We start from the raw sequence: 26,349 nt of genomic DNA, 5'->3' as shown, positions 1-26,349 counted from the left end.
AGGGGGAGCTCCAGCTTTTCCCAACCGCGTGACTGCAAGGAAGCCTGGATATACGATCTGCATCATCCATGTCGCAGGTGGCTGACACTGTGCTCCTCCAATCCATCTCATCAATCACTTCTACTACATTTTGATAGCCTATCTACAAGATCTGTGTCTTGCTCAGTCCTGGCAGTTGTGGTGTGGGTCAACAGGCGGGGTATCTTGACTCCAGAATCTGCGTGATGTAAGGACACTCGTTTACTCGCTTGTTTGATCCGGCTTCGATCCTTGCTGCTTCAAATGGAGATGGGGCATGCTGCAGCCAATATTACGGTATTACAATACTGTAGGGGTCAGGGTTGATGCAACAACATTGTCAGGCATGATTTCAATGAGCCAGCAGCTGTCGGTCAAGCGTCAGTGTCAAGCCTCAAGCTTCTCACGACTGTAGCGGCAGCAAACTGGGAACTTTGAATACAAAGACGATCGTCAGGTACCTTTCCGTGCAATGCGGCCTCTCACTAATAACTGACTGATGTGCACACACACTTTCCGCGCAGCTCCCCATAATGCGGCTCTTCTTTCGGCCTCCCATCCTCAACTCCTCGAAATCCGTTATCCATCAATCTGTCATCTCCAGCGTGTGCCTCGTCCCTCGTGGATCAGTCGAGACCCCGCGCGCGTGGCGACCCTTGCTCTTTTTTTTTCTCTTCGGAGACATACGGATGGATGCACATCAACAATTGCTGCATCCGGTTAACCATTATTCTTCTTCCGGGTGCTCACGCCACATGTGTTTCCCTATTCCCGCAAGCGACTTCGTGAATGCTTGCAGTGCTCGCTACGTCACGAGGTTCTGCTGCAGCCCTACTATGAGGTAGGTACAAAGTAAGTCCGAGTACCTAGCCTCCACCTGGACAAGCTAGACTTGATGAGGCGTGGCGTGGCCGTCTATACTTGCCTTGCTTGGCTACCTAGGTAGTGGGAAGTAATCATAGACGAACACTTTCCACGAGGAGGTACTCTTATATATATAAGTAATATAAGTCCAGCTCTTTTATTGATACCCATCAACATAACAAAGCACCGGGCAGTCCTCAAGCAGTCCACCTTCTGGATCTCACTAACAATCCCCGCAAACCTACTCGCTGCACGATCCGGATAGGTAGATGCGTGCGGAGGACACCTCACAATCACAATACCTACTATAAATTCCCAAAGACACATAACAATCCACAATAAAGCCGGAGGAAGCCAGCGCCAGAGGCCGCCGATATCGCATACATACATGCACGAGCACAACATCTACCCTCACATCCCTAACTGCGTTTTCCAATTCCATCATCCAAACACGCAAAACCGCTCATCACCGCCGCCCAACGCATCCGACACTCAACAACCACTTGCTTTACCTAATTTCATTCCCTCACGCGCGTTATATTTATCCACTATACAATCCAGCCTCTATCCCCACCATCCACTGACACAAATACGCGCACGCAGACCAAAAAGTTAAGCTCTCTATGCAAATTTCCACCTGGGCGAACTTGACAGCGCTGGCGTGGAGCAGACTCGAGTGTGTGGCAGTATAGTCAGCAACGTGTTATGTGTGCAGCCTCAGACACATGCTACGGACAGCTACTACATTACAATGAATGTGTGCAACCAAAGTGCGCGCAACTACTAGAACAGGTTGTAACATCGAAAGCTTTCGGTCACCTTAGTAAGGTTTGATACGATTCGGTACCATAGTACCAATACCATAGATATAAAATAACACGACAAGACCCAGGACGACCATCAGCTTCCTCTTTCGCTCTAAGCGTACTTTGCCCACTTGGGCATCGAAGATAATGTCAAATTGGGAGCAGGTTTCTGGACCTGTTGACGTTGCGTTACGCTGGAAACTGAGGAAGACATTACCCAACACACAAAACCGAACGGCTTGATCGTTCAGTTTGTGCTTCCATTGCGGATGAATGTTCAGCTGGGATTATGGGTACGTGAACTGAGAACGGCAAGGATCCAAATAGTGATTCGATATTATATGGATTGATAAGTCAAGAACTCTAGACAATGCCAGGTCATCAGAGCGATTCTACGTACAGCAGGCCTCTATAACAGTGAGGCGTCATTAGGCATGTCTAATCTGGTGTATGCATGCCATAGTTTCCGGCTGAGTGAAAAGGTATCACAGACCTTACGCCACTGCTGATGCATTACTCAAATCATGTACTGGGAAGTATACAGTATGGATCCCAACGGCTCAAACACCGCAATGCAACAAGGTTAAAAATTTCTACGCGTCTCTCCGGACCCACTCAATGGTGGCAGGATTCAGCGGGCGTGAGAACAGTGACTGTTGGACATGTTAGACATCGTTCAGTATGATTATACCCGAAAGACTTACAGAGTAATCAGTCTCCACAAGCACTTCGCGGCTCCCATCAGGATTACGTAGCTTGAATGCCCGAACAAATTCCACCAGGATCGTTTGCAACTGCACATATGCGAACTGTTCGCCAATGCATCGATGCCTTCCGGCGCCAAATGGTAGATACGGGCTCGCGGTTCCCTTACTGACCAGACCCCACCCGTAGTCGATCTTCTCGCTATCGTCTTCCTCAACCTCTTTGTGGGCATCCCACCGGTGAGGATCCCAGTGAAGTGGGTTTGGGAAGTTCTCTGCCGACCGAGCAGTAACTCCAGGGGAGGCAAGGAGAACGTGTGAGGTGGGAACGGTGTACTTAGTACCATCCACTGGCATTGGTGTCTTGACTTTCCTCATGATTGAGTGAATTGGTGTATGAATCCGCAAAGTTTCTTTGACGACTTGGGAATGAAGTGATAGTCGAGCTAAATCATCATAGGTGAGGTCTGGTAGATCAGCTCCCAGTACGTCCTTCTGTTCCTGAAGCAACTCTTCGATGATTTCAGGCTGAGAAGCCAGACGCAACAAGATCCAGGCAATCGTCGAGGAAGAAGAGTGCTGTCCAGCCATGAGAAGTGCAATCATCATATGTGCGATTTCCTTGTCGGTAGGTGCTCGGCCCTCTTTGTATTGGCAGCTCATCAAGTTCCATATCATATCCTCATCGCCCTCACGCTTCCCTCCAGCAGCACGACGTCGCTCAATGATTTCGCAGTAAAGATCGGTCATGGTCTTTTGGGCGTAGTCGCGCTTGCGATTGTGAGGGAATGGAAACCAAGGCAGCATAAAGTTGATAGGGCTAAAACCCATGTCGAGATAGTGGTAAAGGTCTGCGAATGTGGAGTCGAATTTAGCGCGAACCTCCTTCCCCTGGAGAGATGCGGAGGCAGTATATATGGTGAGCTCAGCCATTGCAGATGAGAGGTTAACAGTCCCCTTTTTGCCCTTGAACGCGGCATTCTTCTTGATGAAATCCCTCGTCTCATCTGTGATGGTGCGAACGTACGACTTGAGTGCGTCTGAGGTTAATCCAAACTTCACAAACTGGTGTAAACTTTAGCCTGCAGTCCTTGCCACCGAGATTAGCCTCGACTGACCTTCTTTTGTTCCATCAACTTTGAGTTAGGGCAGTCATACACAACATCACTGCCGAATACGGGTGTAGTAAGAGGGCTATAGATCTCCTCCGCGTTGAGATTTTGGATCTTTCCATTCAAAATAAAATTGTTGCCAGTTGTCCCGAGACATACAGTGGTCTTACGGCCGAGGAGTATAAAGGTGAATACATCGCCATACTGTACAGATGTTAGCACGACGCATAACGAAGGCCGAGAATGCAGATTAGGTGTGAATAGAAGGGTTGGTGGGTTACGCGATGCGCGTCTGTTACGTACCTTCTCGCGACAGCTGAAAAAGAATTTGTAGGGATCGATACCGTAAACTATGGTGCTTCCGAAGAATGGCACCCAGTGGAATACGACTGGTGGCTCGTTCGGGTTCTTGAATAGGAGTTGGCGGAGGACATTCAGGACTATCGAGAGGGTGAGGAAGATTGCAAAGCTAGCTCCTATCAATGCTGGTGTTGAGATGTCCGAAGATATATGAACCAGGGGGTTGACGATGGCGGAGAGAAGCCCCATGGTGTGGAAATGCGCGCGTCTCGGTTTTGGTCCAGATAACGAAAAGGTGTCATGCAATTTACAATGTTTTTGGCGGGGGACTGGAAAATATAAACAGTATCGCGGCCAGATATTGAGGCAAGCGTTGGAAAAGGGGACTGCGAGTCGCGTTTTCTTGAGAGAAAGTACTGCCGCGCACAGGCCAATAGACACGCGGGCGGTGAGTTTCGGTGAGCGACGGGACCTTACGTTCCGGGGTGGCGTGTGGAATCGTCAACCACATACCATGCGATCAAGCATAATTTGATCGTAATTGGCTTGATCTTGCCTTTACATTCAAGTCGTTCGGACAATGTGTCCAAGAAAGTATATATGGCACCACTTTACGAAGAGACGTACGATTCTGGATCAAAAGGTACAACACAACAACAGACGGAGTTATCCTGGCTTTGCACTCGTCTCGATACTACTGTGGACACTTGCAACTCCACGTGGACTACCGAAAGCGGCAACGCAAATCCTCCGCGATCAACGGTCACTTTCGAGACCCTGACTTCCAAGAATAGCTGTTGCCCACACCAATGTCACCTGATGAACGGATAGTCTTGCATTGCCAAAATCGAATTCCACGGTCGCAAGTTGGATGAGAAGTTGATACTTACATGCCATGGAGGTACATACAGCGTATTTGCTCGTCGTCCTTACCTTATTATACATTCATGATATCTTATCTTAGGCCCATGACCGATACTTCACGGCATAGGCACACTGTCCCTGTGTGAAAAGCCATATACATAGTTCTGCGCCCATGACGTCAGAAAACCAATCCCTTGCTCTAGCGATGCGCACCTGAATTTGCCAGTACCTGAATGCAGAGTGAACAGTAAACGAAATATTGTTACTTTATCTCCGACCTTTCTTCAGATTAGCTTTCACTACAGTATCTGGCTCATATATAGAACCAGCATCATCGGGAAACAAAGCCTGATCGCCCTTACCACCCAGTTTAGCGAATTCTTCCGTGTTTCTGTCCGCTCCTGGTGTACCTTCGCGGTTTGCTGCGCCATTCGTACCAGTCTTCGATTTCGTAGCGTTGTGCTTCCTTGATTGGGACCCATTCTTCTCGTAGACCTTGACTTGTGACTGTGGTGCAATATCGATGACGCGACTAACACGGACTTCGTTCATGGTTGCTAAGAGTGTCCGCTCCCGATGAGGTTTCCTTTTCGAGAAGTCAAGGCTTGCAATGGCACCGGTGAGACCGTCAGTGCTATCCTTAGGATTTATCTCCGCTAGCGTGGTCCATGGATGCTCGAGGCATTCGTCTATGGTAGCTCGTTCGTCAACGTTGACGGTCAGCATCTTGTCAATCAAATCAAGAGCAGCATCTCCAACAGGATCCCAGTACGGCGATGGGTAATCGAATCGACCCATCTTGATCTGTTGCGATAGAGTGTATGGGTTCTCGTCGCTCCATAACTCGTCTGAGAAGGGCGGGAAGCCGCAAAGACATATATATAAGACGACTCCGAGCGACCAGACATCAACGGCACGAGTATACCGTCGGTGGTTCCCCGGTTCAAGAATCTCGGGCGCAACGTAGCTAGGAGTTCCACATCTATAGAAGATGAGCACGCAAATATTCAAGCAAAATCAGGGCGGCCTACAAGGTTGTGGTGAAAGACTCCTCGCCAATAATTTTTGCTAGACCAAAGTCGGCCAGTTTGATACTCAAGTCCTTGTCTGTCAGTAAAATGTTCTCAGGCTTGATGTCGCGGTGAACAATGTTACGCTCATGCTACTAACCATCAGTAATAGCTCATAAACTAGAATCGGGATGGAACGAACCAGAAACTTGACTGCCTGAAACAGCTGAATAAAGACTTTGCGGGCTTCAGACTCGCTGAGCTTTTGCTTCATTACAATCCAATTGAAAAGTTCGCCCTCGGGGGCTAGTTCAAGGACCACATATACACCATCTTCCTCGTCGAAGGTATCCTTAAGACAGAGCAGCGACGGGTGGCTTACACTCATGAGAACGGCAATTTCTTGTTGCAGACCTTCTGTCCGAGAACGATCGTTTCCACCCCGTTTCTCGAAAATTTTGACGGCGAAGCGAGAGCCGGAGCTGCGCTCTACACATAAATGGACCGAAGCAAAGTGGCCCTTGCCTAACTGCTCATGTATCATATACTGCTGACGAAAACCACTTGATGTCTGGCGATGAGGGTATCTGAATATGAATCGAGCCTCATCGATAATAGATATCTCATCCCGATCTTGGAGCTCTCGGCGCTTGTTGCGTCCAACAATCGCATCATTAACATATGTGCCGTTTCCGGATAGGTCTTCAACGAGAGCGATAGGAACACCGGATTTCTTCTCTGGAAACAAGAGACAATGCCGATTGGAGACAGTGTTGGCCTCAATCCGTAGGTCTGCTTACATCAGACAAGACAACAGGCTTTGACTGAGATGAAAGACTTACCACACTCGGGGTGTCTTCCGACCAGATATCCTCCTGCAACAACCCCACTTTTCGCCTTTTGTGCTTCATATGCATTCTCTTCATCCTCGTACGTTTTCTTATTGACATGCTCCTTGCCGGTTTTTTTCGACGAAAACCTGTCCTTAGAGACGGGACAGGCACTCCTCGCCTTCATGACCAAAACACTTCTATTCTTGCTATCGACTGGTATGAGGTAGCCCCAAACACCTTCTGCTTCCTCATCTTCGACCTCGAAAGTATGTGCATGTGGTGGGAGTATGAATTGCGAGAACGGCTGGGTGTCTTGCGGTGGCGATGACAGACCGGCACCATTACGCGCGTTACGCGGTGAGCTTCCGGTCTTTTTCCCAAAGCCAAACTGACTCTTGTCGCTTATGGGTGTAACAGTGCCATCCTGGTAGTCCTCTGTGGCGGTTGAATCTTTGTGTGTCAATGGTGAAGGTAAATGAACAGCTTCAAGTCCCTTCTTCAGCGGCGTGTCTGGCGCCGTGCCTTGCGACGATATCCGGTTCGACCGTCGAGGTTTCTTGCTATCTGATTCGCCGACGGTGTCCTATCATTATATTAGACAGTGACAACCTGATTGTGAAGATTTAGGCCTACAAGACCACGCTTCAACTTGCTTCCCTGCTCCTGTAGTGGTGGCATTACGCTTGCACGACAATCGAATGGCCTGGGCAGTCAAATGAGATGCGACAGGCTGTGCAAAGGCCCACAGTCAGGATACAAAGACAGACAACGACACTGGAGGTTTACACAAAATATTAGGCCGCTTCATCTACTGGAATCGGAAGGGGATTGGTAATTCACGAGGGTTGGAGTTGATCGACAGACGCCAATAGCCTTCAGAGCGGTCACCAAAGTTCAGGCAACAGAGATGGAGTGGAGCCGTCACGGCGCGTTTACTGGTCCGTGCTCCGACCCCGATCTATACAAGACTGTGGAGCAAGAAGAATTGCGGGTAGCCAAAACGGCGCCCAGGTCACTTCATCCGGTCAATAGGTTCTACAACGTGCCCTTCTGCTACAGTCTGGCGGCGATACTGTTCTTGGTCACTTTTGGTATCCATCGCTGACCGAGTGCTGGATTTGCGACTCAACATTCTCGACCGGTCTCCAGCTGCAAATACGAATCATGAGCCGCCATGAAAGCAAGTGAATCCAGTTTGCCATCATTCCCTTCCATTTCGGATCAAGGATTTGTAGAGGCATGTATGCAGCTGGTTGGTATATATCAGTCACACGGTGAATTTCAATCATCATGGACGAAAGTCCAACTCGACAAGGTCGACTCTGTCACTTTCATGACCATCCAGCGTGATATTGAAGTAGATCGGAATGTGATAGATGCGGATGAGCTCGTCGACGATGAGTTTCACGAGCATGATGATCACTCGATAGTCAAGACCGATGGGCCAACTGTCCGGGCGCGATTTACCATCATTCGGTCGCCAACGTATCAAGTCCCTGTACTGTATTTTGATCTGTTAGACCAGCATTCGAAACCGGTGACGGACATAGCCGACGTTTATCGTATCCTGGTGCCAGAGATTCACAGGTGTCAAATCAACAGCATAGGTGTGATCGGAGCCATATCCATGACGGTACTTCCTCTGACATGAGTCTCTATGTTGGAAAGCTGACACGATTACATAGAGTCATCCAATCACCGACCGACCGACTTTCTTTGTTCATCCTTGCAGGACGGCAGAAGCTTTAAGCAACGTTGTCAGTAATCGACCGTATAGAACGCTAGATTACTTAATGCTGTGGTTTGGAATCGTCGGAAGCACCTTGGGTTTGTCTATACCCGTTGAGCTCTTGAATGCGAGCAATACAGCATGAGAATGAAGAATCCAGGGGCTTCAATACGGGCAAAATTCTAGTATGCATCATCTATACTCCTCGATAAGATCAATGCAACAGTACTGTGCGCAACTATCTGCTTAGGCTGTGAAAAGACTCGATATCACAAGTTCCACACCACCAACCGCCCATCCACGCCGCTAGAACTGATTGCACTGATAGATTCGGGGCTACCAGCATGAACTCGGATCGTGGAGATTGTATTCTGATGGGTGGTATTCAGAACGGTGTCGTTCTTGGTTTTGCCCTTTAGATCCATTTGCCGAAACATGTTGAGAGCTGACTCCTCCCGTTCATCCTGTGCGCGGCCAGCTTTTGCTTCCAGGGAACCAGCCAGTTGCCAACCACCCTCATTCCCGGACAGGCGATAAGCTTCACAATTGTATCCAGCTGCAATGATCTCACTTTCGCTAGTCCATAACAGTGTGGTCAGAGGTAAGAGTTGGGTAGCTACACTGACCACTGCTTTCGGGGGCTGATCAGGAGCGCTGGGATAGACGACGGTGACACTGCTGTCGTGGGATGTGAACGCCATGGCATTACCACTAGGCGAGAATGCAACGTCATGAACCCAGCCTGCAGTACTGTTTAAGAACTCTCCACAGACTGTATTGAATGGCAATCGTTCGCCCCAAGCACTCGGTTCGGGACGCGCATCCACACCTTTGATAAAGGTGGATAGAACACGGGCGTGTCCATCTGTGGAGCCGGCTGCCAAAAGTACTGAGTTAGGGTGCCAATCGACCGAGGTCACGGTACTGCGAATCGGCTTCTTGATATGTTTCGAGACCCACCAATTGTTCTCTTCTTCGAAGTAACAGATGGGTATCAGCCTTGCACCAGAGCCAACAGCAAATTTTGTCTCTGATGGCGACCATCGCACACATGTCGCAGCCCTATCAATACGTAGAAGAACTAGTGTGGGCTTCCAGCCAGTGGATGAGGGCTCCCATACGTAGGCATTTCTATCTAAAAGCGGATCTCAGAAGGCTGTTTATACAAGTATAGCGGAAGATGCTCACCTTGAGCACATGTAACGATCTTGCCACTGTTGGGGGCAATATCAACACCTGTTACAGTCTTATCATGACCCCTGAGCTCATCTTTGAGCGAGAAAGACTTTCCGGATTTTACGTAAAGCTCTACGTTGTTGTCGCGGGTGACAGCAACGGTGTTGCGGTCTGGGGTGAATGAGTGATCTGCGATGGAATGGTGGAAGAGATGATGGACTTCAGGAGCCATAGTGTAGGAGCAAGCAGCTACGCAGAGGAGGAGCTCTCTACTACTGCAATAGCTGGACTTTAGTCGCTCAGATCATGGGACGCCTGGAGGTGATGAGATGAGAGCGACAAGTGGATTGGAAGATGGTGGGAATCATCTAGTCAGTGGGTGGTGAGGTGATGGTGGGGTACACTAACTACCTGTAAAGTATTTCTAGCAATACCAGCCTAGTCCCTAACTCTTCTCGTTTGTACGCGAGCTCGCTCCAACAATACATATATATACTTAATGCTACATAGCCCACCTCTCGGCTTGTCAGAGTTGCTACTTGATCAAACTCACTGCGACAGAAACGCTCGTTCCGCGATCGCTCCCCGCTGATTGGGATTCCTTTCCGCCTAAGTCTCTCATCATGGCTTCAAGCAAAGCACCTCCGCTAAAGACACTGCCACCAAACCAAACGTAAGTTCGCATATGCCATGACGCGTACGTTTCTGACCTTCTTAGCCTTTATATCAACCGACTCAATCCCAAAATTAACAAACGCGATCTTCGGCGAGAGCTGTACATGATATTCTCGACATATGGGTCAGTCTTGGACATCGTGGCGTTGAGATCGGACAAAATGCGCGGTCAGGCGCATGTCACCTTCAAGAGCATTGAGTCTGCGACCCAGGCTATGAGAGCACTCCAGGGATTCGAATTTTTTGGTAGTGAATTGGTAGGAACCTGTGCTGTCTTCTCAAGACCTGATAGAACTGACATTGATAATAGAAAATCTACTACGCAAAGTCGAAATCAGATACATTGGCCAAACTGGACGGAACATACAAATTGCCTGTGCCTGAGAGCCGCCTCGAGTCTCCGTCCGCAGCCACTGCCAGTGGAATGACTGCGCTGCAGGCCTCTGTTTTCGATGCACCACCTAGTAACACAGATGCTGCCAAGAGCGCAGCAAGCTCGGATGGGAAACTAAAACCGTTGGCGTCTGATGTCGCGGGCACGAAGCGGCCACGGGAGGAGGATGACGAAGACAGTGACGTCCCTATGGACGAAGACGAGGACGAAGGGAGTGCAATGGAGGAAAGCGATGATGATTGAGATATTTGGAGAGGAACGAAATCAAGCTCCGAAAGACTCAAATGTGGAAGGAGTAGGCCGCATATCGCCCACCAGATTCTCTGAGGCCAAGTCAGGAGCAATATGAAGCGGCACGACAGCAGTACGAAGCTCGGGTCAATCAACAGGCTATCAAAAGGTATTGCACGAGCGCTATAGCTGTATGAGATCTATTCTAATTCTACTCAGGCCTTCACATGCCACATGATTAAGCATCCTCCGCCATTCATCACAGTCTGGTCAAGCTCGTCTAAGAACGATATCTGATGAAGAGTTTAGTTCGGAGATAGGCTTGATGCGATCTCCTCCAGAATTATTAGGCTGTCCGTGTGCAACTGGTCACTCTTGCTTGACATGTAATATATGGTAATTGATACAGGTACATAGAATCGTGTTGCCACGATGGAAATACCCTATCCCAACCTCAATACCTTGAGCTCATGGGTAATCGCAGTGTTCACTAAGACTTAGTTTCATAATGGAAGAAAACTCGATTGTTTCACAGTGACCATGAATTATCGACACACTAGTTCTCTCATGAACGGTAGAGATGATGAAGAGGGCATATTGCGATTGCGTCAAAATATCTACACACCCACTAAATTACCTGTATGATTATATTAGAGAGGTTTTGTCGTTAGCGCAGTTTCGCCTTACGTACGAGGTAGCTTCAACGGATTCTACAGTCCCAAAGCTGTAAAGACTTATTTCGCATTCCTGCAATCGATTTCTGGGGAGTATGTCGGCTTCTCGTCCACCATTTTTATCCTTCCTATACCCCGTGCTATTCAAGCCTCGCTCTTGTGACGCACGCGGTCATCGCAACGCCAATGCCAATATTTGCGCGCGACCGCGTTTAAGAGTTGCTCCTCTGCACAGCTCCGCCGCAAGATCTCGATATGGTACGGCTAATAAGCCACCAGCCCATCTTAGCGACAAAGATAATGAACTATCAGTCACTTCCGTAGAAAAGCAAGCCAGCAAGGGTACGAGCGAGAATGAAAATGGTACGAAAGAGGCTTCAGGCTCGTCCACCAGTGGGGATGCTGCCTCGCAACCGTCGACACAACTGCCCACCGAGGAATCACAAACAAAAGTCCCGCCTACTTTGAGTGTATCAGAGAGTCCACCCATGGAAACCGTACTACATATGCCGTCACCTGCTGACAGTGCGAAGAAACCTCCGCATCTCCAGACCCCACCTTACGTCCACCACTTCGACACGTATGGGCTAGTCAAGCATCTTGAGGGTTCAGGGTTCTCCCAAGAACAAAGTGTGACGGTCATGAAGGCAATCCGGGGGCTGCTAACGCAGAATATGGAAACCGCACGGGAAGCGCTAGTGTCGAAGTCCAACGTGGAGAATGAGGGATATCTCTTTCGTGCAGCTTGTAGCGAGCTACGGACTGAGATTCAGAACAATCGAAACGGAGAGACTGAGAAGATGCGTCAAGAGCGTACTCAGCTCCAGCACGAAGTGGACATATTGAACCAACGCTTCTCACAAGAGAGAGAGACACTAAAAGACGAATTGAAGGGACTGTTCGACGATCGTAAGATGGCAGTTAGGGCGGAGCAAAAGTCTATGGAGAACACAGTAAGTAGCTGTTCGTGTTAGGCTGTGATACCTCATGTACTAATTCGACCTAGATCCAGGAGCTGAACTATAAAATCACCGTATCGCTCAATTCAGACGCCCGGTCTGAAGTTGAGAGCCTTCGGTGGCTCCTGACGCGACGTGCAGCTACGGCTCTAGCCATATCAGCCGTGATGATCCTTGCAACGCTGAGATACTCCACCTACATGACCCAGACTCAAGAACAGGAGCGAAAGGAGATGGCGAAGAGAAATGCGCAGCTTAGACTGGTTGAGGGCGATGGCGAAGGAACGCAAATGCGAGATGTTCCAGCTCCAGTGACTAAGGAAGCTAATGGGGACAATGTGATTGTCGCTGAAAGTGGTGGAAAGGGTTATGTCAGTTTAGGATAGCCTCAGATGAGATGCGAGGAAGCACGTATACGCTCAATCATAGGCGCTCGTGATATACCGCTTGTCCGATCTCCCGATATGAGCATAGATATTCATATCCCCATACCTAAACATGCTCGCCAATACCATTATCCCGTTCGAGAAAGCCCCGAAGCCCATAGGAGTAGACTGCTGAATTTTGTCGTTGACTGCTCCCTCAGGCATCGTGAAACGGCATATGAGCCTGCAGCACTCATGCTCCCTCGTAAAGATCGTCCCTCGGCGCCAGAAATTCTTAATCATCCTCCAAGGCTATATTTGGCACTGCTTGGAATGCTAGTTAGTGCGCGTCTGGGCCGGCGCTGAAGCCGGCCATAAGCAGTACTTGTAAACTCCGCAAAGGTAACGTAAATTCGTCCGCGAAACTCTCTGGTCCTTGACCGTTGATGGCGTCAGCTTGTGGTGCCTTTTCAGCCGTGTATTTAAGATCTACGACGCTTCAATAACACTTGTCTTCTCGTACCTACTTCTCAATCTTGCCTCTGAAAGAAATAACAACCCTTGTCGTGAAGTATTGGTTACTATGGTGCACTTGGTCCTTACTGGCGCTACTGGCCTCGTTGGCTCTGGGGTACTCGATGCAATGCTCGCGATGCAGAATGTGACCAAGATTTCCATCATCAGCAGGCGGCCAGTGGCAATGGCAAAGGGCACCGACAAAACCGAAGTGATACTCAAGGAAGACTTCGGGAAATGGGACGCAGGTGAAGAAGCGCTCACGAGGATTAGAGATGCAAAGGGCATTGTATGGGCACTGGGTGTATCGCAAAACGACGTGGACAAGGAGTCAGTCTCATTGCTACCGTCACAGCGGAATCAATGCCTGCACATGCTGATAGATTGTTTAGGAAATATATCGAGATCACAAAAGACTATCCCATCAAGTTCATCGAGGCCTTTGCGCCCAAGTCGCCGTTCAATTTTGTCTATGTTTCGGGCGAAGGCGCAACGCTCACACCAGGGGTCTTTACGCCCATATTTGGACGTGTCAAAGGCGAGACCGAGGCTGCTATCTTGGAACAACACAAGAGGAATCCTGAGCTGAAAGCATTCTCTGTGCGGCCGGCAATGGTCGACGAAACTGATCACCCGGCGATTCACGAATACGTTCCCAGGCGGCCAGCCTATCAGCGAGTATTGAGGCCGGTATTATTCCCGACTACGAAAATGCTTCTGAGTGGCTTTCATAGCCCGACTAAACCTCTGGGCAGGTGGATGGCAGAGCTCGCTGCAGGCGATGGAAGGCCGCTGGATGGGGCCGGCGTTGAGGGAGATGGAAGAACCATATCAAATAAAGGGTTCAGGAGGCTTGCTGGGCTCGACTGACATGTTCCTTTCGCTGGATACAGCTTCGGTCGGATATCATTGGGACACAATCAACAGAGTATATTAATGTAACGTGGCGTGCGTCGTAGCCGCCAGATATGCATCTGTTCTCTAGGCAGATATTAGTGCTTAAATAGCCCCCACGCAAACTAGCGTTATTGCGTCGAATTGTCTGACCTTCGTGAGTTCCACTAATTACAGATCCCCTGAGGTATATGATCACAGGTGAAGTGGTCCTTGCACTCAGAAACCGTAGAGGGGTAATTGGCATGAGTATAGTCAGAACTCTTTCTACCCTACAACTCCGAATGCCGTCTGTCTGTATCGTGGGAGCTGGACCGGCGGGTCTTGTCTCGGCCAAGACACTGCTACAAAAGGAGTGGCAGGATGCGAATGGAAGACAATGCAAGTTTGATGTCACAGTCTTGGAGAAGCTGCCCTGTGTGGGCGGTATATGGGCATTTGACAAAAACAAACGCCATCAAGACCCAAAATGCAACTTCGACATGCCTACAAATATAAGCCGCTTTAGCGTAGCTTTCAGCGACTTCCCTTGGGAAGACATAGCTCATGAGGTCTGCGATCGGTCTACGGCAACTATTGACGATATACCAATGTTTCCAACAGCATGGCAAGTAGGTCGTTATTTGAATGCATACGCTGAAAGAAAATTACCAGATGGGTCGATCAAATACGGCTGCGAGGTTATCAATGCTTCAGAAGTTCAAGGCGAAGATGGCACGAAAAGGTGGAAGGTATCTTGGAGGTCTACTCAACCCGATATAGTCACAGCAAGTAGTCCGATGGACAGCACTACACCAGCGATCAACGAACGAAATTTTGACCATGTAATCGTCGCTTCTGGCTTTTTCCAGAAGCCAGCAGACATAGCTCTATCAAGGGATGCGTCCGAGGATTCCAGAGTATCCGTCAAGCATAGCTCCCAGCTGCGCGAGATCAAGGACATCATACCTCCAGATCATACTACAGGCGGCACCATTGTTGTCCTTGGAGGTAGCAACAGTGGTGTCGAGGCCTCTGCCTTTCTTGCGGCCCAGATTTCAAATGCGAGTTTTGCACCGGACTCACCGAGATCGTACGACGGGTACAAACTGGTCAATATCCATAGCAAGCCATTCCACGCGATACCTCGTTACTTTCCGTTGAAGCCGGTCGATGAAGACACCAAAGAGGTTAACAACAGGCCAGCATTTCTCCCTCTTGATCTTGCAATGTTCGACCTCAGAAGCAGACCCACAGGACCGGTCATGTATTCCACAGGGCTCGTGTCATCGACCAAGGCTGCTGAGGTAAAGCAGTATTTTCGAAGCATACTCGGAGGAGATCAGAGTGATCTTGGGTCTGTGGGGCTCGTCGATAGGGATGAGAAGTCGGCTCCGTTTGCGGCGATTACTGATCTGTATCCTGAATTCGTTCGATCAGGCAGTATCGTACCGGTGCTGGGCAGAGCAACTAAGTTTGTCATAAATCGAGGCGGAAACGATTGCACGGTGACCATACAGATGCAAACCAAGGATGGAGAGCCAGCGTCAGACTCCAGCCCATCGACTAGCATATCTGATGTCGTGGCCATTGTGCATGGGACTGGCTTCATGCCGCAAATCACACTGTCATGGCTGTCCCAAGACGTGCTTGAAAGGCTCGAGTTTGAACCGGCATCCACAAGGATGCCTGTCCTGCTTGCGAATGCTAGTATCCTGCATCCACAGTGTCCTACGCTTGGATTTGTTGGTTCGTATGAAGGGCCTTACTGGGGAGTGATGGAGATGCAAGCAAGAATTCTCGCAGACAAGTGGTCTGAATCTCAAATTCAGCAGTCCGAAAGCGACACCGCCAGGGAGTTGGCAGAGTTGCGTTCGTTTCGGCAATCGATGCTGACGCGCAATCTGGCTGCACCACAATACTGGATGGGTGATTATGTTGGCCTGATGGAGTCTCTGTCTAAGCAGATTGGGATCACTCGCGACGGCGAGCAAGAAGGACCAGTCATCCCTGCACGATATACGTCGAACGCTGTCGAAAAGACTGCCGCACAATCGACGCTTTCGTACCTTCAGTCCACATTAACCGCTTCGAAAGAGTCTGCACGCTTCGTTGCCGCTGCAGTTTTCCGATCATTGCAGGGATCATGGGAGCAAAAGAGATCTCTGAACAGCAAATTGGATGAGTTCCCCATAAACCGCTATGAAGGGACTGGAACCTTCCATCCACGCGCACCAACAGACGTTGGGTATGATGGCGAATACCTCTACATCGAGCAAGGGACTGCGTATACTAAAACCGGACAGTCGTTTCAGACATCTCATCGTTACGTCTACCGCTACTCCGCCCGGACAGACACGATCACTGTGTGGTTCGTCAAGAGAGAGACGGATTCACAGCCAGACTTGAAGGTCGACTATCTCTTCAACGAGATGAAGTTCGAGCCACATCCCCGACCTGGCGAGAAGCATCAAGGCTGGATCGCAACATCCGACCATCTCTGCATCAAGGACATGTATAACTCACGCTGCGAATTCAGGTTCCGGGGTGCGCAAATCGAACGTTTTGTGCTGGCATACGACGTCAAAGGACCGAAGAAGGATTATGTGAGTGAAACATGGTTCAATCGGGCGGTACCAGCATTGGCATCAGCATCAGCTCAGGCTTGAGGGTTCCTGATTGAGACGGTTAGATTTGACTTGCTTTGTTCAACACAAGTCATTGTTGTTTCCATCACCCCTCCACTGAAAGCATCATTGGGGAGTCAACTCAACTTCTTCATGAAGGATACGTGTGTGTGTATGTATCCTATAATAGAAGCCGGGCGCCGTGATTCGGATCGGCCCGATTATTGAAAACGAGACGCCAATGACCGCCCCGGAAAACTGGTCGTTCTGATGCGGGGTGCGCATAACGGTCCACGCAGCTTGGAGCACTGACTGTAGAAAAAGGCCCACATGTTTCACCCTTGTTTACCTGCGGGAATTTTATCACTACACGGTGCTCTTGCCAAGCCAAGCATCGCGCCTTGGCATCTAAATTAATCGAAAATCGCGCAGGACTCTCACAGTCAAAATACAGAGAACAGAAGGCAGAAAGCGTTTGAAGTCCTGTAGCATGTCATTGCCGTCGCTCGTAGGAGGCTGCTGAACGAGTCCGAGCCAGCCTAACCAAGACTGTGGACGGAGGTGTTCATTTCGTTTATTCCTGTCCAGAGACAAGGATGGCCGAGAGGTGGGTGTGCACTGGCACATGCAATCAACCTAATATCTCCGAATGACACTTAATCAAACCACCGGGATCACACTGGCAAATATAACATCGAGCGCGCATCGAGTCTTTGTGTGATAGCTTTTGCAAAGCCCGCCAGCCTCTCCCATCGACATACACACAAATGCAGCTCTCCACCGTCTATACAGTCCTCGGGCTGTTCGCGCTCAGCTCTGCCGCCGCTCTCCCCTTCGAATCAAACGGGCCATACGCCCTGGCAGTCGTCTCGCCAAACTTTGCCGAAATCGACGGTGCCATGCTCGCGCTCAACACGACGAAGAAGGTCGAATCGACAGACAGCTGGGATCACGGGCAGTGGCGGGAGATTGGCATCTTCCCCAACTCGACCTGCTACCGCTTCAACGTCAAGAAGTCCACCGCCACGGCGGCAGACAACGCGACGTACGGGCTCCAGAACGCTTACAAGGGAGGGCACGCTGGCAGCGCTACCGTCACGGGCGATTTCGGCGCTCGGGCGACGCTGGTGGGCCCAAAGGGCGGCTGGGTGTTGAAGGAGGCGCCGGTCGAGGTCGAGCTGGATATGATGCCGGGTGCCGCGGGCGTTGAGTACAAGTCGACGGAGTTTACGCTGAGCGCGGAGCCGCGGGTGCTTGGGTATTATGGGCTGGAGAAGGCGCAATGGATGGCTTTTCCGGTGGGACAGGAGGGCGCGTGGACCATAGGACTGTATGACCGATCTCGTGAGTCTGCGACTTGATGGACGTATGTCTGTATGTGTGACAGGAGCTAACGGTGCGGCAGCGGATCTCGTGACGGTGCAGATCGGCCAGGTTGTGCAACTTCGCGTTGTGGAGCTCCAGCGTGGTGTGTAGACGTCTTGGTGTTTACATGGGCGTGCGTGGTTCTGTTCTTGTATATACTTTGGCCTTCCCCTTCTTGTATTCTTTTCTACTTCTTGGAGCCAGTTTTTGATTGTCGAGCTTCTATGTCGTTACCAACGACGTCTACTGTACGACACACGGAGCCTCCTGAACGGGTCAGACATATAAAGTCATCGCAAGGGGACATTACCAGCTAAGAGGAGAGTATGGCAGTATTCTAGCGTTCGCTGTGTTGCGGGAGACGGTCATGATAATACTCTGACCAAGCGGGAGAAAAGCACGCTCTGTATTAGAAAATCACAATAAGTACCAACGTCTCGTACAACAATCGTTTCTATCATCCGTGATAATGCGGGCATTGCATTTGTTGTTGTTGTGAAGCATAATCAGGCTCAGTGCATAAAGCTAATCAAGAAGGTAGGCCTGTGAAGGGCAGAAGGGCAAAATGACGTGTCGCGGACCAGGATCGACTAGACTCTCTATAACTACTCTTCGTGCCTGCTGTTCAGGTCTACTATTCATGTCTACTGCTTGATTCCTACTAGTACATCCCATTCGTGCAGGCGGAGAGAGTAGGACTAAGTATACACCTCCGAATCCATCGAATCCTACTGCTTACTACCACCTGGTATCAATATAAGTACACGCTACATACACGCTTCACGACCGGGAGATTAGTAGTATGCTATACTATACATCATCTACTGGGATTAGTGGGATAGTCTATACTTGCTCACACGAGTCCGCAATGTAGCCAGGAATATGTGGGACAAGTGTATGGTATGATCTAGTGGAAGGGCATGAAGAAGAGAGAAGCAGGTAGATGGACGTCTCTGTGCGCTATGACTACTAGATCAACGATGTTTCGGAGGCTTGTGATTATGCATGTTGTACTTGGATGTGTATGTGTACGTGGACGTGGACGCGTGGGTTGCTTGCTTGCTTGCTTGCTTGCTTGCTTACTTACCTACTTACCTACCTACCTAATTACCCCTATATATATGTACATGTACGTGCTTCTAATCACGGACTTATAAATTAACTAACTATCTTATAATAAGTACGTAGATTATATAATCTAGGCTCTATACTCTACCCTCTATACTCTGCACTCTATACTCTACCCTCTATATTCTATACTCTATACTCTACACTCTATACTCTATACTATCTACTCTATACTCTACACTCTATACTCTACACTCTATTAAACTTACCCTAGACTCTAACCTCTGACCTATAGACTGTAGACTCGAACCTTAGACTCTGCTTGACTCTATACTCTACTAGACTCTAAGCTCTAACCGTTCTCTAAGCTCCAACCTCTAACCTCTAACCTCTAACCTCTAACCTCTAACCTCTAACCTCTAACCTCTAACCTCTACACTTATACTCTAACCTATACTCCCCAACCTCTAGACCCCAAAACCAAGCACCAAGACCCAGTGAAACTCCGCCATCCTATCACCAGCATAAACCCCATAAAGCGAGATATAAGCTCCACATACCACCCAACAACCAAGGATACATACCAACCAACGACCAAGAACGTACTACGAGCCCAGGCTAAGCTAAGCTAAGCTAGTTCGGTAGATATGCCCAGAGATATACGGGCGAATACACGGGGCGCTGTAGGTGTGGTGTGTGTTTCTTGGATAGTACTGCGTGGTGTGTGTGTGTGTGTGTGTGTGTGTGTTATAGACGCGATTACAAGCATGATTACAAACATGCTCACAAACATGATAACATAGCACCAAAGCAAAGATCCACGCTGCATGATGAAGATAGAGTATTACGCTATACCACAGCGTGTCTTGTCGTGGTGTGTATATCTACTGCTGCTACCGCTACTACTGCTACTGCTACTGCTGCTACTACTACCGCTACGAACGTCTGTTCTCGTCCCGTCGTCACTCTCCTCCTTTCGTCTTTATTCCCTCGTCTTACGTCTTTCGTCTTTCGTCTTCTCCGCCCTATCCCACCATCATACCGTCATACCGTCCCACCTCATCACCTATAACCCGAAACCAACCAGACAAAATCAAGCAATCAAACCAATACCAAACCAATAAAACCGAGTCATAACATCATCATCAGCATCGTCCTTCCACTAATCATCAACCACTAACCAACAACCACCAAGCAACAACAACAACCAAAACCAAGCAGCCAAAAAACAAAGAGGGTATAAAAATAAGCAATGCACACACACAAACGTGCAAAGTCGACAACAATGTCAAAAGGAGGGGGGGAATTGAGGGGAGCGGTGGGGCAAAGATCCTGTATAACGACCGAAAAACCCAAAACGAGAAAAAGAAAAAGCAAAGCAGACGACAGCAACGACAGCAACAGCAAAAGGGAATCCAAAAACACACAAAACGAAAACATACCCCACGAAAAACGCAGAGCAGGAAACGGCATCACAACCCACAACCCCTACCCTAACCCCCAACAACATCAACAACTAAATAACCCGCCCATTAACCTCGACCTCAAACCCCCTCCCCTTCGCCCTCAGCGCCTTAGCAAGCATCAACTCCCGCATCCAATCAATCCTTTCATCCCTCGTCTCAACCGCAAAATGCAAAGTCTTGCCCCCTCCACTCCCACTCCCTCCACTCCCTCCACTCCCACCAAGTCCACTCCCCCCCCCAATCCCCGCACCATCCCTCCAAACCCTTCTCCACCGTGCCCCACCCTCCCCCTCAACAGCAGGAACAAGCTGAAACTCAAACGCGGCGTCCAAACCACCCGCCTTGCCCTTCCCCGCACTTCCCCCCTCCGAAGAAAACGAAGAAGACGAAGCATTCCTCAACGCCCGAATCCGCGCCGCCAACTTTCCCGACGCAACGGAGCTGCACGCAACAGCGTAATCGTCGATATCGATTGTGTTGAGGGCGGACGAGGAAGGCAGGGCGTTGGGGTGCATGGCGAGCGAGGAGCCGGTGAGGCGGAAGTGGGCGTCTGTCCATTCGTGGCGGAGGAGGCGGGTGCGGCGCTTTTTCATCCAGCCGGCGTGGGTGGAGCCGGGGTAGGGGGATTTGGTGGCGGTGGGTTTGGTGGTTGATGGGAGGGAAGAGGAGGAGGAGGGGTTGTGGTGGCGGGATGATGAGGGGGTGGAGCGTGGGGGCTTGAGGTCGTGTGCGGATTTGGGGTCGAGGGGGAGGGCGGTGGGGAGAGAGGAGGAGGAAGAAGATGAGGCGTGGTGGGCGTTGTTGTGGTGATTGTTGTTCTGGTACGAGGCAGGCTCTTCAAAGACGCGGTCTTCGAGCAGCGAGGGCAGGGCGAAGCTCGGGCGGCGCCAGTCTGGGGCGGCGCGCGAGGCAGAGCGCTGGGTCGGGTCGCGGTAGAGCATGTTTGGCGGGACGCTCTGGGAGGAGTCGCGGGAGAGCGGGTCGGACGGGAGGGCGGTGACGGGGACGGGGACGTCCATTTCGGAGGCCGGGGTGCCGAAGCGGTAGATTAGGTGGGCGAGGCCGGGGTCGGCGGGGGAGAGGGCGGAGCGGCATGGGGAGAAGAAGGCTGTTTTGGGGTCGAGGTGGTCCTGGGTGGTAGTAGTAGTAGTAGTAGTAGTAGCGGATAGTGCTGATGCGGCACGGGGGATGCTGAGCTTGGGGAGGTTCTTGAGGTTTGTGTGTGGTGTTGCGGGCACGGGGGGCTGGAGGGGGACGACAGCGGGAGGCGGGAAGAGGTCAAGGGGAGGCGTGGGCGGGCGCTCGACGGGAAAGTTTGCGTCGGGCGAGTCCCAGCCCTGGAGGGAGAGGAACTGCTTGACGTTCTCCTGCGGGTCGCGATGTTCGACAAAGTCGAGCATTTCCTCGTGCAGGGCGAGGGGCGGGAACTGGGCGGACGGCAGCGCGGCGGAGGATGCCACGACCGATGCCACATTCTCCGACGCGGGCCGCAACACGACATTCTCCACTATCCGTCCGGCCTGCCCGGCGTTTCCTGGGTCGCCCGCGATGAAGATCTGGCCGCCGTTCTCGGGCGAGATTGCGAAGCCGTGTTCCTCTTGCAGGCGCGCGAGTTGGCGCTGCTGCTTCCGCCACTTTGCGCAGCGCTCGCCCTTGGCGCACTTGTGTGGTTTGGGGAGCAGCTGCTCGATGGCGACTATGGACACGGACTCGGCGGGCGTGACAATGTCGTTGATGTTGCGCGGCTTGCGTGCTCGCCTCTTCTTGTTGGCAGCGCCGCCGGGGGTGATGGGGCTCAGGATCTCGTCGTCGTCTCCGCCATTTCCACAGTGCTGCTCCTGACTCTTGTCGCGCCGCCGTCGTGATTTTGACCGGCCGTGTTCCGAGCACGGGAGGGTGGTGTCCTGGAAGGGCGTCGGTGCCGGGCTTATCCGGCCGTTGTTCTCGCGGAGGGCATCGATGTGATTCCAGAGCTGATGGCGCTTGCCAAACGAGGCAATGTCAAGCTCCTTGAGGTCCTCAAACTGCATGTCCAGCAGCACGGCGCCGGTGATGTCGTGCTCCTTGAACTTCTCCACCACGCTCCCGTCGAAGCCCAAATCACTCATCCACATGGCGACTTGCATCGACGACCACGAGCGCACCTCGGAGCTGTCGACATCCTGCATTGCGCTCACGAGGCTGGTCAGTTGGCGCGGGGCAATGACGGTCGCGGGGGTGTCTGCTGCTGCGAGGAGTTCCCGCTCGGTGGGATATTCCTGTTGCGGCGGCGGCGGCGGTAACGTCATGGGAGACTTGAGGGCGATGGGCGAGAGCTGGAGGGCAAAGTCAAAGTCAAAGTCGATTGACGTCTGCGAGGCGCGGAACAGGTGTGGGCCGCGGGGACCCTCGACCGGCTTCATGTCGACGGGCTTGAAGTCGAACTCGACCGGGCGGCTCGAGTACGGGGTGGTGATTTCTTCGAAACTCGACAGCGTCGTCTGACTGCGGCGGCTCTCGCTCTGATGATGGTAGTTAGGAACAAGAACAGCAACAGCAACAGAGGCGGCAGGCAACTTACCGAGTCGAAGCTGTACTTTGGCGAGTCCTCCTCAAAGTCGCTCGAGTCATCATCGTCATCTTCCAGATCGGTCGAGTCGTCCTCGAGATCGGTGTCGAAAATCTCGGTCGCTTCGGAGACAGGGCGCGGCTGGGAGGAGCGCGACTGTCTCTGCGCAAAGGCAGTCGAGCCTGACGCTCGCTGTGGGAATAGGGTCTGCATCTGACCCTTCTGAAACATCTCGACACCGGACTCCAGCGGTGTAATGGGCGTCATGGCCTGCTGTTTTTGAAGAAGAATTAGAAGGAAAGCCCCGCTATGAACAGGACAGTCTGGCGGTGAGGACTTACCATGACGGCTTGCTGCGGTGACTGATATTGGCGATTGTGATATAGGGCTATGTACGAATAGAGAGAGAGAGAGAGAGAGAGGTTGATATCTACAGTACCGTCGCCAGCGGTTGTGGATGCATCAACATGTATTCCTAGGAGTACTGTTGTTGTTGTTGTACGAGGATGGAGGGCGAAATAGCGGAAAGAGGATCAAAGGACGGGGTGGGGGGCATGCAGAAGGGTTTTGATGGAGAGAGAGAGAGTATGTGGTGGGTTGATGGTTGATACAAGAGACGATGTTGGAGCTACTTGTTGGCTGCATATGAGGCGGACCAGGGTGGGAAGCTATAGGCTGGAGGAGCGCGCCCAGACACAGATCGAAGACAGACAGACAGGATGTAGCGGCCGCAGCGGAAAGGAAGTGGGTTGGTTGGGCTATTCCAAGAAGTATTGATGGCTGAGGGCGGAGGAGAGAGACAGAGAGAGTAGTGCGATGATGATTTGCTCACTGTGAATGGATGGATGAATGTGTGTGTGTTGTGTGATGTCGGTCTGTCTGTCTGTGGAGAGCCAGCCAGGCACGACAACAAACACACAGCAGCAGAAGAAGAGCAGGGAATAGCAGGACAATCCCAGTTCGGGTAACAGGGTATCAGATCTTTCGAGTCAAAGCAACCGCCAATCGCGCGTCCCCGCTCCGGACGTCTGCCCATAGACGGCTTAGCCAGCGCTTAACCTGCTGATGTGCTCTCGGCAGGCATGAGAGACATGGCTAACCATCCATGCATCCATGCATTCAAGCACCTCCCCCCCTCCCCCGTCCTCAAAGTAACCCAAACCTCAATCGATAACCCCAGCCTCTCTTCATTGATTGGCTGCAGCAGGTAAACAGGCCAAGGGCATGTCCGGCCTTAATAGTGACGAAGAAAGTAATAATAGCAACACTGCAGGTGCTAATTATGCCGCATTCGGGGACGCTAGCCCTGGCTCGCTTCGGCTCGTCCTTCAGACGGACGGGGGACGGGATGGGCATGCACGTTTCGGCCCTGTAGGAGGGAAGAGGGCAGTTATACAGCATGTCGCCGTGGCACGCAGCGTTATCGCGATGTCGATGATTCTGATTTCTGTTGAGAGGGAGAGGGAGAGAGGGAGGAGAGGTACCTAGCCAGATACTGCAATAACAGTCGGCATAATGCTGTGGAGCCGTGTGCCCCCGCATCTGGACTTGTGGTCGGCTCCGTTGAAGGGAATACGAGATGGTCGCTGACTGTGTGTGTGTGTGTGTGTGTGTGTGTGTGTGTGTGTGTGTGCGTGTGTATGAATTGTCTGGTAGATGAAAGGGTGAGATGGACGTGTGAAGTTTGAATGTAACCAAACCATCGTCTTATCACCATCACCGTCATCATCATCATCATCATCATCACCATCAAAGTTAGCCGCCAACCTAGGGAAAACGTCGTGCATGGATGAGGGATGATGGATGGATGGCTGGATGGATGGATGGACGGTCGCAAACGGGGATCGACCGGGAGCATCGGCGTCGGGGGTTAGGCGGAGCGGCGTGCCTCAGGCTGGATTGACAGCACTGCAGCACCTAGCATCATCCATGGGACAGACGGGGAGATTGATCTGCTAATTAATTACTACATAGATATTCCTGTGTTTGATTGATGCTATGTACTGAAGATGTGACTAGACTAAATTACGGTTTGACCCATCATCTACAACATCGCATCCAGCTAGACAGGCGGGCAGTAAGATACCCGGTCAGTCATCGCCCGTTCTCCGGGTTGAGCGCACCAGGACCAGGATATCGGTGGGCCCGTGGTTGAGGTGATGGGATCCGTCCATCACGCAGCCGACCCTGGCTGCAGCACTAAACGACAGGGGAGGAGAGAAGAGGAGGAGGAGGAGGAGGAAGAGGAAGAAGAAGCGAATGACAAGCCACTTCTATGCAGCGAAGTACATTGGAACGTGTGTGTGTGTGTGTTGGATAGCAGAGCATGCCGTCCCATGATGATGAACAACGTGGAGGCCGCCGGTACGGTCAAGAAAGTTGCATTTTCATCTTCTTTCGCGAATAAAAGTCTTGCTGCAGCTTGGCCCGGAAGCGGATGGTGGGGCATGCATGCAGAGATGGGAGGAAGGACGGGAAAAAAAACAAGTGGATTGGATTGATGATGGAGAATTACAGCGCATGCAATTTAGTTGGAGTAGTCATGCGGCTCTTCTGTCGGAGTAGAGTGCGCGCGGCCAGACCGCTCTTCTTCATCTTCTTCTCAATCTACTTCTTCTTCTTCCAGGCACAGAAAGCTCGCAGACCGGACATTGTCTCGATGCAGGACGTGTTGATGGCCATGTCAGCACTCACATGACTGGAGGCTAATGCGGTGAAAGGAGCATCAGACGACCTTGTTGGGTACACGACAGGAAGTGAGGCTACACAGCTTGACAGCGCGCGTGACGAGAGCAGGTCGGACAGGAAACGAAAAAAAGGCACGAGGTGGGAGGTGGAAGGAGGAGGAAAAAAGACTAAAGGATTATTAGTAAGAAGCAGAGGTTTGGTGGTAGTAGGATGGGAGAAAGTGTAATAGTTTGTGATTGGGAAGGTATTTGTCATTGTTCACACAGGATGTAATTAGAGGTTAAGCAGTAGTAGTAGCAGCAGCAGCAGCAGCAGTAATTAGCAACAAGGTAGGATTTGACGGATGTGATGGGATGATGCATCGCAGCCCAGTAAGTAACTAACTAGTAGGCCGTGGTTTTCCGAGAGATGAGAAGAGGAAGAGGAAGAAGTGTAGTTAGTAGTAAAGTCAAATAAATTGAGTACGAAGTACGAGCACCGCGCA

The 26,349-nt window shown here is 51.0% G+C and overlaps 13 protein-coding genes across 13 annotated transcripts; 8 read left to right on the top strand and 5 right to left on the bottom strand.

Annotated features, from left to right (window-relative positions):
- Positions 1-2,281: 2,281 nt before the first annotated feature.
- EJ05DRAFT_499813 (cytochrome P450) lies at positions 2,282-4,053 on the bottom strand (the record flags this gene model as incomplete). Its single annotated transcript, XM_033746902.1, has 4 exons — positions 2,282-2,341; positions 2,393-3,457; positions 3,511-3,708; positions 3,808-4,053. The coding sequence occupies 4 exons, from the start codon at positions 4,051-4,053 to the stop codon at positions 2,282-2,284; spliced, it is 1,569 nt and encodes a 522-aa protein (XP_033601859.1).
- Positions 4,054-4,935: 882 nt separating this feature from the next.
- EJ05DRAFT_499812 (Pkinase-domain-containing protein) lies at positions 4,936-7,189 on the bottom strand (the record flags this gene model as incomplete). Its single annotated transcript, XM_033746901.1, has 5 exons — positions 4,936-5,650; positions 5,700-5,830; positions 5,881-6,470; positions 6,521-7,094; positions 7,145-7,189. 5 exons carry the CDS (start codon positions 7,187-7,189, stop codon positions 4,936-4,938), a joined length of 2,055 nt encoding a protein of 684 aa, XP_033601858.1.
- Positions 7,190-7,412: 223 nt separating this feature from the next.
- Positions 7,413-8,447, top strand: EJ05DRAFT_344967 (uncharacterized protein). Its single transcript, XM_033740955.1, has 2 exons — positions 7,413-8,144; positions 8,197-8,447. The coding sequence occupies exons 1-2, from the start codon at positions 7,686-7,688 to the stop codon at positions 8,383-8,385; spliced, it is 648 nt and encodes a 215-aa protein (XP_033601857.1). The 5' UTR covers positions 7,413-7,685; the 3' UTR covers positions 8,386-8,447.
- A 62-nt stretch (positions 8,448-8,509) lies between these two features.
- On the bottom strand, positions 8,510-9,648 carry EJ05DRAFT_437391 (actin-related protein-like protein 2/3 complex subunit 1A; the record flags this gene model as incomplete). The annotated part of the gene is made up of 2 exons (XM_033741787.1): positions 8,510-9,375; positions 9,429-9,648. 2 exons carry the CDS (start codon positions 9,646-9,648, stop codon positions 8,510-8,512), a joined length of 1,086 nt encoding a protein of 361 aa, XP_033601856.1.
- A 391-nt stretch (positions 9,649-10,039) lies between these two features.
- Positions 10,040-10,728, top strand: EJ05DRAFT_499809 (RNA-binding domain-containing protein; the record flags this gene model as incomplete). Its single annotated transcript, XM_033746900.1, has 3 exons — positions 10,040-10,089; positions 10,135-10,348; positions 10,402-10,728. 3 exons carry the CDS (start codon positions 10,040-10,042, stop codon positions 10,726-10,728), a joined length of 591 nt encoding a protein of 196 aa, XP_033601855.1.
- A 716-nt stretch (positions 10,729-11,444) lies between these two features.
- Positions 11,445-13,146, top strand: EJ05DRAFT_451672 (uncharacterized protein). Its single transcript, XM_033742395.1, has 2 exons — positions 11,445-12,343; positions 12,397-13,146. Exons 1-2 carry the CDS (start codon positions 11,486-11,488, stop codon positions 12,733-12,735), a joined length of 1,197 nt encoding a protein of 398 aa, XP_033601854.1. The 5' UTR covers positions 11,445-11,485; the 3' UTR covers positions 12,736-13,146.
- On the top strand, positions 13,121-14,266 carry EJ05DRAFT_475611 (nucleoside-diphosphate-sugar epimerase). Its single transcript, XM_033743839.1, has 2 exons — positions 13,121-13,560; positions 13,623-14,266. The coding sequence occupies exons 1-2, from the start codon at positions 13,298-13,300 to the stop codon at positions 14,098-14,100; spliced, it is 741 nt and encodes a 246-aa protein (XP_033601853.1). The 5' UTR covers positions 13,121-13,297; the 3' UTR covers positions 14,101-14,266.
- A 448-nt stretch (positions 14,267-14,714) lies between these two features.
- On the top strand, positions 14,715-17,256 carry EJ05DRAFT_527607 (uncharacterized protein; the record flags this gene model as incomplete). Its single annotated transcript, XM_033748892.1, has 2 exons — positions 14,715-14,866; positions 14,900-17,256. The coding sequence occupies 2 exons, from the start codon at positions 14,715-14,717 to the stop codon at positions 16,770-16,772; spliced, it is 2,025 nt and encodes a 674-aa protein (XP_033601852.1). The 3' UTR covers positions 16,773-17,256.
- On the top strand, positions 17,257-18,333 carry EJ05DRAFT_344845 (uncharacterized protein). The gene is made up of 2 exons (XM_033740954.1): positions 17,257-18,074; positions 18,136-18,333. The coding sequence occupies exons 1-2, from the start codon at positions 17,498-17,500 to the stop codon at positions 18,204-18,206; spliced, it is 648 nt and encodes a 215-aa protein (XP_033601851.1). The 5' UTR covers positions 17,257-17,497; the 3' UTR covers positions 18,207-18,333.
- Positions 18,334-20,679: 2,346 nt separating this feature from the next.
- On the bottom strand, positions 20,680-23,521 carry EJ05DRAFT_485418 (uncharacterized protein; the record flags this gene model as incomplete). The annotated part of the gene is made up of 3 exons (XM_033745451.1): positions 20,680-23,130; positions 23,190-23,450; positions 23,519-23,521. The coding sequence occupies 3 exons, from the start codon at positions 23,519-23,521 to the stop codon at positions 20,680-20,682; spliced, it is 2,715 nt and encodes a 904-aa protein (XP_033601850.1).
- Positions 23,522-24,405: 884 nt separating this feature from the next.
- On the bottom strand, positions 24,406-25,186 carry EJ05DRAFT_344785 (uncharacterized protein). Its single transcript, XM_033740953.1, has one exon. It carries the CDS (start codon positions 25,033-25,035, stop codon positions 24,598-24,600), a length of 438 nt encoding a protein of 145 aa, XP_033601849.1. The 5' UTR covers positions 25,036-25,186; the 3' UTR covers positions 24,406-24,597.
- On the top strand, positions 25,186-25,731 carry EJ05DRAFT_344746 (uncharacterized protein). The gene has a single exon (XM_033740952.1). The coding sequence runs from the start codon at positions 25,337-25,339 to the stop codon at positions 25,676-25,678; it is 342 nt and encodes a 113-aa protein (XP_033601848.1). The 5' UTR covers positions 25,186-25,336; the 3' UTR covers positions 25,679-25,731.
- Positions 25,699-26,318, top strand: EJ05DRAFT_475609 (uncharacterized protein). The gene has a single exon (XM_033743838.1). The coding sequence runs from the start codon at positions 25,720-25,722 to the stop codon at positions 25,873-25,875; it is 156 nt and encodes a 51-aa protein (XP_033601847.1). The 5' UTR covers positions 25,699-25,719; the 3' UTR covers positions 25,876-26,318.
- The last annotated feature ends 31 nt before the right edge of the window (positions 26,319-26,349 follow it).

This window comes from Pseudovirgaria hyperparasitica, assembly GCF_010093815.1.
Source record: "Pseudovirgaria hyperparasitica strain CBS 121739 unplaced genomic scaffold EJ05scaffold_6, whole genome shotgun sequence".
In the NCBI taxonomy this organism is placed as follows: Eukaryota; Fungi; Ascomycota; class Dothideomycetes; order Acrospermales; family Acrospermaceae; genus Pseudovirgaria; species Pseudovirgaria hyperparasitica.
The sequence above is the reverse complement of the archived record's forward strand: the minus strand, read 5'-3'. Positions and strand labels throughout refer to the sequence as shown.

Coding starts and splice junctions, on each gene's coding strand:
- EJ05DRAFT_344967 (XM_033740955.1), top strand. CDS start 7,686: ATGAAAGCAAGTGAATCCAGTTTGCCATCATTCCCTTCCATTTCGGAT. Junction 8,145..8,196: donor TCGGAGCCATATCCATGACG/GTACTTCCTCTG, acceptor ACGATTACATAG/AGTCATCCAATCACCGACCG.
- EJ05DRAFT_451672 (XM_033742395.1), top strand. CDS start 11,486: ATGTCGGCTTCTCGTCCACCATTTTTATCCTTCCTATACCCCGTGCTA. Junction 12,344..12,396: donor AAAAGTCTATGGAGAACACA/GTAAGTAGCTGT, acceptor AATTCGACCTAG/ATCCAGGAGCTGAACTATAA.
- EJ05DRAFT_475611 (XM_033743839.1), top strand. CDS start 13,298: ATGGTGCACTTGGTCCTTACTGGCGCTACTGGCCTCGTTGGCTCTGGG. Junction 13,561..13,622: donor CAAAACGACGTGGACAAGGA/GTCAGTCTCATT, acceptor TAGATTGTTTAG/GAAATATATCGAGATCACAA.
- EJ05DRAFT_344845 (XM_033740954.1), top strand. CDS start 17,498: ATGCAGCTCTCCACCGTCTATACAGTCCTCGGGCTGTTCGCGCTCAGC. Junction 18,075..18,135: donor AGGACTGTATGACCGATCTC/GTGAGTCTGCGA, acceptor ACGGTGCGGCAG/CGGATCTCGTGACGGTGCAG.
- EJ05DRAFT_344785 (XM_033740953.1), bottom strand. CDS start 25,035: ATGCTCCCGGTCGATCCCCGTTTGCGACCGTCCATCCATCCATCCAGC.
- EJ05DRAFT_344746 (XM_033740952.1), top strand. CDS start 25,337: ATGGGATCCGTCCATCACGCAGCCGACCCTGGCTGCAGCACTAAACGA.
- EJ05DRAFT_475609 (XM_033743838.1), top strand. CDS start 25,720: ATGCGGCTCTTCTGTCGGAGTAGAGTGCGCGCGGCCAGACCGCTCTTC.